Consider the following 14,778-nt stretch of genomic DNA (forward strand, 5'->3'; position numbering starts at 1 on the left):
GTTAAAAAAATATTATTTTCATTAAGTCATTTAATAGCATGTTCTAATCGCGTGACTTTTAAATTTAAATTATTGTACATGAGCAAGTACAAGAAAACATCCAAAAATCCAACTAAAACTCTTAGCGAGACACTCTATTAGCACCATCTCTATTCCGTTTCTGCAAAGACCTGTTTTTTCAAAACCCAAAGCTAAAAGTTTGAATTAAACAGTGCAGCGGACTTTGGTTGCCAAAATTCGACAAACATCGCAAGCTTAACTGTAGTCTCACAGGTGGAGCCAAAACACAATATCCAGCAGTTTGGGAAATATTCTATTTTCGTTAAGAAAAACTCTTTTAACTAAAAACAACTATACATAAGCAACCACATATCGATTATTTGATATCGTTTTGAAGCCAATACCCACTCCCAGCAGCACTATAAGCCACAATAAAAGTATTTTATATAAAAAAACTTTATATAATATTTTAAACTCATTTATTTACTCTTGACAGCAAAATCTTCAACACAAACATGTGTTATATTTGAGTGCAATCGAAACAGGTGTAACCAAATGAAAACGCCCTATTCAATTTGGCATTGAAAACAAAGTTTAGTATCATCGTAAACATATCGCCTAAATGATTTCACTTTTAATTTTAAACTTGATTATGTTGGCGGCCAAAACAATATTTTTCAGAAAATAAATTGGGATGGGTTTACGCTTCTAATAGGTGGCCAGTTTCGTAATGTATATGTTAATTTTTGCTCAAAAAGAAACTAATAAAAATATATTAATGCAACTACTGTAACTACGTAAGTTTCACAATTTAAAAATTCAATGTGCCCACTTAACGCCTTACGTCTCCCTGGGGTTGAAAAATCCATGAAACCTGCCAATATAGGTAAAGAGGGATGACACTGAAACCAGAAATATTTCTTAGTTATAAACGTCATGATATTATTTAATACAAACAGAATCGATATTTTCCGATCAGCAGTTGTCTAATTCTTAGCAGTCAATGTAGCACTTTTCAGCTTCTATTATGCTCGATACTGTTTCCAATTGCTTCACAGTTAAGAGAAATAAATTAAATAATTTGAACGTTTAACTTATTTCCGAGTTACTTTCTGTTCGTTTTGTTCCATTTGTTCTTTAATGCCAAATATTAGTAGTTTAGAAGAAATGTTTTTAATTTTGCTTTTAATTTTAAACCAGATTTTATGTCGGCGCCCAAAACAATGTTTTTCAGAAAATAAATAGAGATGGGTTTGCGCTTCTGATAGATCGCCAAAGTCAGTATTTCTGGGTGCATTTCAAAGTTTGCAAAAAAATAAGAAAAAGATAAAATATATAAATCTATTATTCGCACTACGGTAGAATGAATATATACTGAGCTTACTAGTTCTTGAACGTTTATTACAATCCACTACAAACTTAAATCGTTTGATATTTGAAAAATGTAATGTGCGAAATTCTTCCAGACGTCGGAAAAAAATGGTTTATCTGCTTTAAACGTGCGAAAAGAATTAATGACTTTAAGAGTTCTGCGGTTAATATGAACAATCCATATACCACAACTAATGAGTAAAGGATTCGTTATGTACTTTTTTCAATACACGTTTACTACATTTTAAATGATGATTTCAGCAAACTGGAAGTTTCGATTGCAATGGGACAGGACCATGATAAATGAGTTAACAAATCACTGGAAAATCAACTCGAATACTTTTCCCAGCCATTCTTAAATACATATTAATCAATATATTACTCATGCTAGAACATCGGAAACCACACGAAGTTAAACGGGGAAACTAGACCGAACCTGATTAACACTCCATTAGTGGAGTAAGTGTTATTAAGCAGAAAATGTACATTATTTTAATTTTTGAATTCCTTAATCAGGTAAATTCGTTGCAATGAATGACACGAACCGTTTTCAGACGAGTTTCATAAATACCTGAATAATGTATAAGCTTTTGTCACTTCTTATGATGCATAATGTATTGATTGCTATTTTAAAACCTTCTCTTGGAAAAACACTTTTTATGAATCTGCAATAACTAGTCACTGTTAGAGTCGGGATTTCCTTTCATCTTAATCAAACTAAATCGCGATTTTTTATGTGTTATGCAGTTTCTAGGAGTAAAATACAAGGGGAGACCTTGTACATTTATAGCGATCCCAGTAAAAGTGAATATTTTTATTAAGTTTTGCCTTCTTTTAAAAGTCTATTATTTGCAATTTTGCAAAATTGTACTCACGTAGACAATGCTAAAACAACACTATCAAACTTCTAGTTTGTCCATTGCGATTCTAAACTCGAATTATGTTGCCAAACTTTTTTTCATTCTGCCAAACGATGTTGGAATTGATAGAAGAAAAATGAAAGAAGAATGAAAACTTAATAAGCTCGTCCAAAATTTATTATCCGATTTAATCAAATTTACTTACTTAGAAAATATGGTTGTGAATAATAGGTCAGGAGAATTGCAACGAAAAAAGATGGCTCTAACGTGACTTAGATAATTGATGACGAAGAGATGGGCTATTTGCATAAACAACAAAAAAGTGAAAAACAAATGTGAAATTCTTGGTTTTTCCCGGAAACAGTCGCATGTAATTCGGAAAGTATGCATTTTAGAGGAAAAATGTTTGCTTGTAAATTTGTTCGTTATGAAATTTTCTACACGATAGAGTGGGTCCGATATCCGTCGGTTTGAAACGTTTGCTGCGAAATGCTCGAATGTGCGAAAAAGGTATGCAAAAAAATCGGTAATTTTAAATTATTTATTTAACAATGAAAAAATCGAACTCAATCACGCCATAAAACGAGAGCCGTAAGGCCGATTAAGACCGGTCGGACAGTTTTTGCATAATGCAATTGTTAAATAACTTACCTGAAAAAAAGACCTTTCTTTTCATTTTGTGCCAGGCTCAAAGTTATGAATATTTTATTGCACCCGCGCTTTTACACCTTCTTAGATCCTTAAACCATCAGATACAATTGCTATAATAACAATTTTGCAATTCTAAATAACTTCTTGGGCGGTTTTAAAAATTCAAAAAAGTTTGGCTTTTAAGTAAATAAGCCTGTAAAGCGGGATTTGCGAGTGGGCAAAAATTGGAATACTGTTTTTATATAATTTCCGATTTTTTTCCAATCGCAATTTCCGCTTCAAAAACTAATTTATTTAAAATCCAAAATTGAAAAATTGTTAATATGGCAATTGTGTCACATGAAAATTGTACTTTCTGTCTTGGCTTTAGAAAACAAATCTGCAAAAATGCGACACCAAAGCATTCCTAATCGGCAATTGAACCTTGAAATTGCGACATCAATTAATGATCGTTTTCGATTATATTTAGAATTCTATAATAAAAATGTGTACAGTTGAAAATATTAATTCGAGTCGCATCTTTTTATAGACCACAAATTGAAATATGAATAATATCAGATTTTGGCACGGATTGTCTTGTCTATTTACGTATGCCACGCCGAGTCGAGTTGGCTAACTTCAACTGAATTAGGTCGCCTATTTGAGCATTCCTCCATACAATTTGAGTCAGTATTTTAAAAATATCAAACCAAACTAATAACCGATGACGACAGCAAATTATCGAATTCGCCAGATTTTGGTTGGTTAAATCTGATGAATTAATTTAATTGTTTACGGGTTGATAGAGCGTATTGTATAAATGAGCGCAGTAACAGATAATATAACATTCTCTTGGGGACAGCCATCGAACATAACTTACTATAATTAATAATTTCTTACGTGATTCATTGAAACGGGTATTATTTTTATACTTATCTCTAGTTAATAATAGCTACCCATATTAGGTGATATGGTTAGTGAATGGTTGAGTACTACTCAGAAAGGTCATCAATTTTCATATACAGATGCTATACAACCCTTGAAATTTATCTTTAGAAGAAAACTCATTTAACATTTCCTATGCACTTTTACTGCAATTGAATATTACTGCAATTAATTATTCTTCTTTCCATAGGTTGAGCGTTTTCAAGATTTTTTGAACAAACATGTACTCCAATTTACTACGGATTCTTTAAGGTTCTTATAAAGTATTGTTTAGATTTTTATGTGATGACATATATTTATTCACGATATACTGATTTTCGTTGTTTTGTGCAAAATTTGCTGAATAAGAATGGACCTGAAACAAAATTATAACCTGATCTTTCATGCGCCATATGTGTTATACTTTAAATACTATTTCGGCATAAAAATAAGTCAGATATAGTATACATATATTCTTCTTCTGATAATGTTGTGGGTTCCTGAATTTTATTTCTTTTAGTAAATAATCAAACAAAATGTTTAATATTATTTTATTCTTTTGTTGATGGTGTTCATTCTCCTTGATGTCTTTGAAAATGTTAGACAAAAGCTTAGGCAATAAAGTTAAGTAAAGTTTTAAAGACTGAATGAAATACTAGATCCACGATAGAAATTCTTAGACGGAGGCCTATGTTTAAACGGGCCATAATTAGCAACATTCGATACGCAGATGACACCGTCATGTTTGTCGATACTATTAGCACACCAGAAAGCAGCAAAAGATATTACTTAGAAACTGTAACTGCTGGAAAAAGGCGATTTATTATTCATGCTTAATTCAAAAGAAATTTCTGGGTTCCAGTCAATTTTATTGCTTACCATTTAAAATGTCACAAAAACGTTTCGGTGTTTTTCTCCACCATCATCAGTTTGGGTGTTCAATCATCAGTTCAAATGTTTTTGTGACATTTAAATGGTAAACAATAAAATTGACTGGAACCCAGGAATTTCGTTTGAAATAAGTTGAAATACTGTCAGGAAAATATACACATTATTCATGCTTCCAACTATTATAGTAGTAATTAAAGACAGAAGACCCTGGAAGAAGCCGAAAACCTTCGAGGAAGACTCACTTTTTAGTTTCCATTCCATGGAAATTACAATTTTCGTGCACCTTATGCCAACATGATTTTATAATTAGTTGACTGCGAATTCTTACTTATTTTTTAGCGATTCATTTGGCCGTTTTGCTGCCCATCGTAACGGTTTTTTGATTGAATCGCAGTGTTTATTCTGGAGTGATTCAAAAAATCAAACATGTTTTTTTAATTTGATTTAAAAATTCTCGTTCACCAGTGCCCAGCTTCCAAAACTTTCCTAATTCTTCAAATGCGTTCACCGCAAACCACAAATCTACATAAATTCTTGATTATAGACACTTTCAAACATTTTTGACCCTCTGAAATTTAACACTCTGCCCCGTATTACCAGTTGAACATTTGAATAATCTCACAAAGAAACTATCAGAAAAATGTAATTAATGACTAAAATAGCTCATGTGACAAATATTTGGTAAGGCATACCATCCTCATTAAAAAGCCATCTCAAAACGTCATCAGACATTAATCATTCGCGTTTGGCCAATCTCATAGGACCAATGCGAATTTGTGAAAAATAAAACAGACTTTGCGATACGGTCTGTCAAAGATGTTCGTGAAAAATCGCGGTAAAGTTGTTTTCCAGCCCACGTAAACTGCTTGAGCTAAGTTGGTCGTCCAATAGTTTTTCTCTGAATCACTTTTCACACAGATTCAAGCGTATCGTTTAGCAAAGCCAAAATTATTCACTAGCTAAAATTAACAATCTTGTTACTCCAGCGGCGGCCTTATAGCAAAACGCCGAGGCATTTGAGTCAAAAAGGCGAAAAATTACTTGAACCGTTAATAAATGAGTTAGATTCTGGTTACATGCCACAGAAATGTCTAAGGTGTGCACCTCAAATTGTAAATTCAATGCCAAAACAATTTCAAATTGGCTTCAGTCTGCTAGTTTTCGAACTCGTTGTCTAATTGCCAGCAAGCAAACAGCAAAAATTCAGCGTTAATTTTAATAATTTACGTACTCTTCATTAGAGGCAGGAAATTTAGTAGTGGTGCGGTTTTGATAAATGGGATAAATATTGTGGTCAAAATACCTAACAAAATGTGTTGGTTTTCCGCTCAAAACTCTGGAAACTCACCTGAAAATGGAAAATTACACACTGATGCGTTCTGCCTCATTTAGTATGTTGTACACTTCATGGAACGCACGTTGATTTAAATAATCATTGGCGACAGATTCTTTAAAAATATATGAAATGTTTAATTTTTTAAGAATAGTTCGGTTTTCTCAATTTTTCTTTTTTCTTTTTTTTTTTTCTCAATTCTTTAGCAAAATTTTCAAGGAAGGTATAAGGACGACTGTGATCCAACAAATGTCGAGATATAATTTTAAATTATTATAATTTTTGTAAATTTTTATTATCATTTTTGTTAATAAGTTGCTAACACTGTATTGAATTTATTTTTGAAATATTTGAACCAACAATCCCCGATTACAGCTCATTGAGGCGACAAATGAAAAATCAAAGGGTTGGCCAATCTTCGCTTTGTGTTCTGGTTTCTAACTCTGCCTGGTTTATTATTTAAATCAGTATTCATCTTTTACTAATACTCTAATACTCTTAGAGAGAGACGAGTTTTACTTGAAAAACTAAATATTTTGCCTGTCCAGTTTGCAAAAATTATTTTCAAAATGTATACATATAATCAAAACGAAGACGACAAATCAACTTCTTTCAAATAGTTTCCCAATTAAAGTATTTTCCATCCCAGATTTGCCAAAATCAATAATCAGCTAGTAAATATTTAAGCTTAGTTGCTTTGCTACGCCACTGGAAAAAATCAAAATATTCCCTATAGTTTTCGTACACTGTGCCAGATGAGAAGATCGCATGGGCGAATACGATGAAGCCATAAAAAACGAAGTGATTCACTTTCTAAATTGAGATTATCATCAATTAATTTTAAATACATAAAAGCAGATTTATTATTAGTCAATGCAGAAAACAAAATTGAAATAATCTGGAATCAGTAAAGAGAAAAAAACGAGTGAAAACATTGTGAAGCTGCGTTTTACAATCATGTAAAACTTTCGAAAATGAGGACTATCTTGATATTACTTTTATATCTTAGTGCCAATGGAATGTTCATTATTTTCAAATTCAATGTTAGATGGATTTTAATAAGTTTTTGGACAAGATTCAGTACCTGCCCGTCCAAATGTTTAATGAGCCTAACCTTTTCATTAGCTCTAGGTTTCAAATAAATATTATTCCATTTCATGAGTAACCGGTTGTATGCAATATTTTGAGCTTCGGTTTATACAAGATTTTAATAGATGTAAATCCACCTGCACTTTGACAAATTTACGTTATTTTTCAAGAAAAATAAAAAAACTAATAATCAAACTATAACGAAATTTTTTTTCTAAGGTGACTCCAAAATCACATAGATATAAATTAGTAAATTTTAAAAAATACGCAAAACGAATAAAGTTTATGGTTGTCTAAACTGTTCAGTTTTCCTGAATTTGCGCGTTCTTTTCACTTTAATAATACTTTATGCAATAATTTTACATAAATATTGTATAACTTTGCCAATTTTGCCAATTACAAGTTAGAAAACAATTATATGTGGGTTGGTATCGAACCGCCAGAAAACAGATAATATTTGAAATACTAAAAAAACTGGAAAAAAATTCTTATATTTTTAAATCTCCACATTTTCATATTAAGTTATGTGAGAAACGATCATATTGTTCTCAAATTAAAATTTTCCTTAACTTCAATACATTTTTCGAATCTAATTGTGTCTTTGTGCCAAAAAGGAACATTTTTAAAGATTGAAATGACTATTATTGTTGCTGCTTCAAAAATTACTTGAAAACATACGAACTCCAAAAAAATGTATTTTGTTTTGTTGAGAATTTTAATTTCTCAATTTTCGAAAACAATTAGATTTGTGATTCGTAAAAATTGGAAAGAATAAGTAGAAGCCAATGAAAATAAAATAAAAATATTAATCAGTTATTATTGGAAACTAAACTACATTTAAAAAATAACATTTTTTCTTATAAACTATGATTCGAATGACTTCGTACCTCTATTATTATAAGATTGACACAGTTAATTAAAATTTTATATTTTTGCTAAAAAATTCATGGAAAATTTTCATAAAATAAACTCTAAATAATATTTGCGAGAAAAAAAACGCAAGCACTCGCACAAAAGTTAGTAACGGTCGAAACCCACATCAAACCTCTTCGGACAAAGAAAGCTCCTAGACTTACTATATATAGTAAATAATAGTGATAAACGAGCTGAATGATTAAGAAAATAATGACCACAAATCAACAATTAAAGTGATAAAAGAAACAAATTGAAATGGTTATCGATATTGTCAATTCAAAATTATTGATTTGGTGGCATTTGACAAAATTTTTTAATACTGTTAATAGTAAATAAATCCAATCGAGAAAATGTTACTTTGGTTTAACATTACTTTGCCGAAAAAGAAATAAAGCGATAATTTGATCTGGCATCTGGTTGAACTTGAACTATATTTTTATCTATGTATTTCATATTTATGTTAGATTTTTGTTGATTTCGTAAAAACTGGAGCAGTAGTGCTGCCAATATAGAAATAGATCTAGATACACTGACCTCCAGATAATACATACTATACATCCAGATACTATCCAGATATACATCCAGATAATACATTTTTGAGTTCCTTTCCGGCAATAAATCAAGTGTTCATTGTTTATTGCACTTACCTGATTTAACCATTTTTAGGGATAGTTTTTGTGTTGATGCAAATGATTAAAGCAAATACAATGAAGTAAAATTGTAAAATAATATGTGGAAAAAGAATATTTGCAGGTTTACTCTTTGACGAGCTGTTTACTAGAGTTATTCTAGCCGGGAAACTAAATGTATGTCAGGTGTATTTTTATCGCTTTAATGCGGAAAATCAAAATTAGATCAAAAGAAAGAACTTCTTTAATGGCAGCCGGTCGGGTCGCTAACATCCAGGTAAGGCGATATCCAATTTCTGAAAAAGGTGCAGATTTCACCAAAATTCCGCCAACCAACTCTCGTTTTACGAAAATAGCCCGTGTGTTCTCTTTGCAGATGACTGCAATGAGTCGAAAGGCCTCCCTACCTTCTCGATTTGGTTCCGTGTGCAAATCATCCATAGACTAGGCTGGATCTGCCTGCTTCCCTTGCATTCGAATACGGTGGTTGTTTCTAAGAGGATATCTCCTAGACCACTTAGTTTTACGATCCGACCAGGTACGAATTTACAACAATTTTAGTGTTAATAGTGTTTAAAAAACAGGTGTTTTGCCATTCGAAGGAGTTAGAAATCTTGTGTCGCATATAGTTGGTGTCAGTGTGTCGATTCTCAGTTCAGTTTAACAGTAAGAATATCACTTGTGCTTGAATCCATATTTGGTCACCTGAATGCTTAGGAAGTTGGCTGGCACAGTTCCAGACTGAATCCTATTTTTGGATTTCTGTGTTTACCTTCGGCTAGTTGGCGATTAGCCAGATGGCCTACTAAGGGATCAGCGCATTCTTTTTCATATGCATTAACGTTATACAATTTATTCCAAAGCGAAATTTTCCCGTTGGAACTTAGGTATTCCAAAATTTGCTTCACTCGTTTTCGACTTCATTTTTTATATATCATTTGCAGTTTTTCGTCTTTTTTTTCTTTCTTCCATCCACTAGATTGCGAGAGCATTTTTGCCCATGGTTATTTGATGATGGAGATTAGTTAAGACAATTCAAATAAGCATCCGCACTTAATACTTTAAGAATGAGCCATAAGTAAATTACTTCCTCCTTTTTTTGTTGTTGACTTTTGAAGATTAGATAATTTTTTAAACACGGTTTGTAGGCAAAGCAAATGGAATTGTGTGGTAGATTTGTTATTTATCGATATTATGCTGAGTCAGTGATGTTAATATTTACAATTACTCATGCCAAAATTTTGGAACAAGATTGTTTTGAGATTTGTTGCTGGATTTTCTGCAGATGGATCCCAAATACTTCCTCAGTACACTTTCAAGCAGTTTTTCGTTACAAAAGTCGGAATATTTGGAGTGTTGGTGGACCATCATCGACTTGTTCGAGTTTCGTGAACTTAACATCCCTTGTCAGAAAATATGGGGAATATTTATATTTTATTCCATGTACTTCATCATCATGATCAATTTCGATATTTGCAACTAAGATTTTTCTTACAGTGAGAAACTCAGCGCTTCTGCATTTTTCTGCAGGAACAAGCCACTTAACGTCTGATAGTTTAAAGATGATTTTGCGCTTTCAGTTTTAAAACTTTGTTGAACCATCAAGGAGTTCTACTTTAAACATTGTCTTGTCTTTGCTTATCTCTCTTGCTTCGTAATCTGACTAAATAAACAGAGGTTGGCAATAAAACCTCGAAAATTGCAACACATTTGAAAAACGCCGGTTGCATCTAACAGTGATTTTAAATCTTATCTACCAGGGTAAATATGTTACCGGAATATTAACCCGACGATTAGCAGCGGAAGATCAGTTGAATTGAGTATCACAAAGCTTCTATTGCTTTAATATTTAAGTTCACTTAAATTTTTCGCAGTTAGGTTCTCAACTAAAGTGCGGCAAGTGAGAAAGCACAGAATTTACATTTAGTATTCATTTTTACACTAAAAAGCTCTATTTCATGTTGGTTCACCGTTTAATACCTAAAATTACTAAGCTACCAATTTTATTCAAATGTTGCGAGATACTCTGCTTCCTTTGTAATTTAAAATCTCAATTTCATCCACACAAAAGCCTTTTTAAAATATGTCGTAAAAACTTATAACAGAAAATCAAATCATTAATTGCTTAAACATTAAAAAACGAACAGCCTGTGAGCTAATCTTTGGAAGACATTTCTTCATCATTTCAAATCTTAAAGATTACGAACCATAAACCAGAACTGTAAATTTTCTGTGACTCAAAAACTGGTCAAAATATTTAAAACATTAAACCTCCAACGAAATTCTCCTTATGTGTTTGCTGTTGAAAATGTGTATTTAACAAATCTATTTTTTGCAGGTCGACTAAATAATTCATCAAAATGCCTTTCAAGCCAGTAGAACACCCAAAATGCCCCAAATGCGAGAAATCCGTCTACGCTGCCGAAGAACGTGTAGCTGGAGGATACAAATTCCACAAATCCTGCTTTAAATGCGGTAAGTCATCAACGTTCCACGCAATTCACGCGATGGTAAATCGGGTTGTCGAGCCGGCCAAACGAGACACTTCAAGTTATGCAATCGCGAAAAAAACGCTTTCCAAAAATATGCCGGTTATTAGGATTACGAATCCTGTTTTCCAGCGCGGATATAAATAGTGCTCTGAAAATAAACCAGGCCTTAACCGCCTACGTTGGAACGTCGACAAAGTTTTCCGCAAGCTTAAAGCAAACATGGGCTTTTATAAAGCTGGAGATTTTTGCTTAATCAAGCAACAGTATATTGAACATGAATTTTAACTTATTGGATCCTTTTCCAGTTTCCATTAAAGAATGTACATACAATTATTGCACTTTCCCATCAAAATTTCCTTATTGAAATCTAATAAAATTGTGGTAATTTCAGGCCTTTGTGGAAAAATGTTGGACTCCACCAACGTAACTGAACACGAGGCTGAGCTTTACTGCAAGAACTGCCACGCCCGCAAATACGGACCTAAAGGTTACGGTTTCGGTGGCGGTGCTGGATGTCTCAGTATGGACACTGGATCCCATCTCCAAGGGTAAGTGTCTATACCCATTCAGAAAAAAAAACGGTCTACACACCACAAAATCCCATTGAAACCACCTACACTCACCTAACAAACTTCGAGAATGTGGTTTGTTAATTTGTCTCTTGTATACCGTTTTCATCTGTATCACAATGTGTCGGTAGAAGGTTTGGTGATCGGTAAATTTCCAGCAAATCTTTAATTGAGGGCTTCCTTTTCTTAGTCCTGTAATTTTCTGCCTCAATATCGCAAGCTAACACCTCTGAATGCTTTGTTGTATATATTCCTTTTTGAAGATCGAACGCAACAGTGGTTTTCCATATAAAAAGTTTTTACTTAACATTTAATGTCACTAACTCAACTATTTTTACTCCGGCAAATAATCAAACAAAGTCTGCAATTTGGGAATACGTGAAAAAAATCAAAATTTTCGATTAATTCTGATTTTGGGGATGAATTTGGAAATTGGAGACTGTTGCTTTCAAAGCCTAATATTCAGATGTGTTAAGCTTGCAATAAGCCGATGCCAAAATGTATGTTCCAAAGCATGATTTGCTCTTTTTGTCTACTACTAGGCAGTAACTAATTGTTTGGATCGACCAAGGATTGAGGCGACCACCCCAAAAACAACATCAGAATGTGCGTCGTCACCTTTTTTCCATCCATCCACCGTTTATTAACTCTTTTTTTTGTTTAACTTATTTATATAGATTTATAATTTAGAGTAATTTAATATATTTATATTTCGTTTTACATAAGATTCGATTATTATTTTGTAATAATTGGATAAAAAATAAAATGTTTAAATTTGGAAACTTGCTGGTGGTGTGCTGTTTTAATGGCGCAATATCCAGTAGAAACATTTTTCATCAGCAAAAATTCTGAATAATCGGGTCGCAAAAATACAAAAACTAAAAATTTCTCAATATTTCAACAATTCTGTGTTGTTTGTTTGTCTGATAGTTCATGTCGTTCTCTTTAGGTGCAGATTTGGTGTTCGACATTTCACATAACAATATTGCTCTTAAGTATTTCCGATCAACACCTACTACACATCTGTCTGTTTGAGTCTTTGTCTGAACAAAAATGTTTTGTGGATATTGTCGACCTGCCCTTGTAATCCTCCGCTCCTTCTTCCCATAACCGATAGTGTAATGAAAAGTGTTCCGAATTGTGTAAAATTGTGAAGCCTCGAGGTCACCCAAAAAAAGCAACGGTGAGAGTTTTTTGTTTAATTAATATATTTGGCCGAATCGCAATGCTGCGCTACTTACCTAACACTGCGTAGCCACATCCTTCCCTAACCTGTTTGTGATGGGATAAGGGGGGCGCCCTCAATTTAGATTTTTGTTTTCAATAATTTTGACTTTATGTATCTGCGAGTCTCAAAAAAACATACCGAGACAAGTCAGCCTTCTCTCATTACTTTTACTTTTTATTTACTCACATTTTTCTTTACTACTTTAGCAGGCAACAGCTTAGTGCTACTGTATGGTGGAGCTTCCTACAGTTAACAACTCTTTTCTGCTCTTTGTTAACTTTTTCTTTCATTCATTGTTTGTTTCAGGCCTCTACTCCAATTAGTGTGCTTGAGAATCTTACATAAAGAGTCTCTACAACTTACTTTGGATATTGGCTTGAAGTACACACACATGAATTTTGAATTAAAACTTTTAATTGTTTAGGTCGTTTATTTTGACTTCATAACAGTAATATTTCTTTTTCATTACTCTTTTCTTAATTTTCTTTTTTAATAGTAATTATTTACGCTGTTCAAGTTGCATGTCTACTCACACTCTTATGGAACTATAACTTATCTTTTATGCTTTTCGTGCAGGAACAGCGGCGAAAAATTAAAAGTAAAAAAAAGATCGAAAACAAAATACAGCAATTAATAATAATAGCAAATGCCATTTTTAATTAATAATTAATCGTCTACTTTCTTTGGCCCATTTCAATTATTTCTTTCATTGCTCATGGCTCTTTGTCTGAGCTGCTCTTATGATTGTTAACCCTTCTTGCATCTGTATGCTTAGCCCATATTGCTGATAATTTAAATTAGGAAAATATCTATTTCTAAACTCTTTTCAAATATTCTCTATTTTTTTATTTAATCGAGACGCAACTTTTCGATACTTGAATAATTTGCTCACATAACTTTGACTCTGTAAAGACTTACATTTTTGTAACGAGGGCAGAAAATATTTTATTGAATATTACTTTCATCCATTCTAAAAACGTTAGAACCTCTAAAGAATCTTTGAGAAATCAACAGAAGGTTTAACTCTGCAAGTCATGGTGCCATTTTGAGATAAAATATTGCAATTATGTGCATAGATCTGAAAACTTAAAAAATTTTGTGGTTTTGTACAATAAATCTAAAATTCAAAAAAAGGGTTTGCCCTTTTCTATCTAGAAGAGCCGTGTTATTTTAAACATTTTTGGAAACTGCCTTTATTAAAAGTTTGTCTACAAATGTAAGCATTAGATGATCAGATCAACAATTTTTTAAAGAAATTAACAATAAATCGAGGTATGAGGGTGCAGATTGAGAATCTTTGAAAAACTTTTACAAACGGAGAAATGTTTTCATTTTACCTACACTCAAAGAAAAGTGCCTTACTTACTTAATAAAGTTGATTGTTTGTCCATTGAATAATTTCCTACTGGATTAAGTGATTTTTTGTATTCAACAATATGTTGGACGATTTTCATTTTAAAACAGTTTAATAAATGTATATCAGTTTATTAAAGGCAGCAGACAAATATTAATTAATTTCTAGTACAAAAAAGGTAGGAAATTAATCTCGAACGCATTAATTGATCAATCAGTGCAAATACATATAAGGAAATTAACTTGTTTTATTATTGAAATGTTTGAATGTTTCTGAAAATTTTTCAATTGTCCAAAGGGTGAAAGTTGTTTGCCCATGTTACCTAACGGCATTGATATTTGCGTTAACAATTCTCTAACTTCTTTTGACCATTGATCTATTTCAACTGTCATTATCTTCAGTTGAAGCTTCTGCATAAAATTTAAACAGTTTTTCGTCGAATTTTTTTATTTATAGATATGAAATCCTCCACAATATGTATAATCATGTTTAC

General features: G+C 32.3%; 1 protein-coding gene and 1 long non-coding RNA gene across 5 annotated transcripts in view; one reads left to right on the forward strand and one right to left on the reverse strand.

The window, feature by feature from the left end:
- Positions 1–462: 462 nt before the first annotated feature.
- On the reverse strand, positions 463–9,111 carry LOC125502690. The gene is made up of 3 exons (XR_007280469.1): positions 9,050–9,111; positions 8,661–8,938; positions 463–902 (listed from the first exon to the last, which is right to left on the reverse strand). It is a non-coding gene; the product is annotated as an uncharacterized LOC125502690 (long non-coding RNA).
- LOC109536023 (muscle LIM protein 1) overlaps positions 9,078–14,778 on the forward strand; it is an 11,958-nt gene continuing 6,257 nt past the window's right edge. The window contains exons 1-4 of one of the 4 annotated variants that reach the window (XM_019902090.2): positions 9,083–9,180; positions 10,981–11,117; positions 11,526–11,682; positions 12,246–12,485. In XM_019902090.2, coding sequence (XP_019757649.1) covers positions 11,003–11,117; positions 11,526–11,682; positions 12,246–12,252 — 279 coding nt within the window. In that variant the 5' untranslated portion in view covers positions 9,083–9,180; positions 10,981–11,002 and the 3' untranslated portion in view covers positions 12,253–12,485. Of the gene's footprint in view, positions 9,181–9,208; positions 9,309–10,980; positions 11,118–11,525; positions 11,683–12,245; positions 12,486–14,778 lie in introns of those variants that run through there. The other 3 variants (XM_019902091.2, XM_019902088.2, XM_019902089.2) reach the window with 3 other exon arrangements.

This window comes from Dendroctonus ponderosae, unplaced genomic scaffold, assembly GCF_020466585.1.
Source record: "Dendroctonus ponderosae isolate FM_Combo_2020 unplaced genomic scaffold, Dpon_F_20191213v2 Dpon_F_20191213_1, whole genome shotgun sequence".
Lineage (NCBI taxonomy): Eukaryota > Metazoa > Arthropoda > Insecta > Coleoptera > Curculionidae > Dendroctonus > Dendroctonus ponderosae.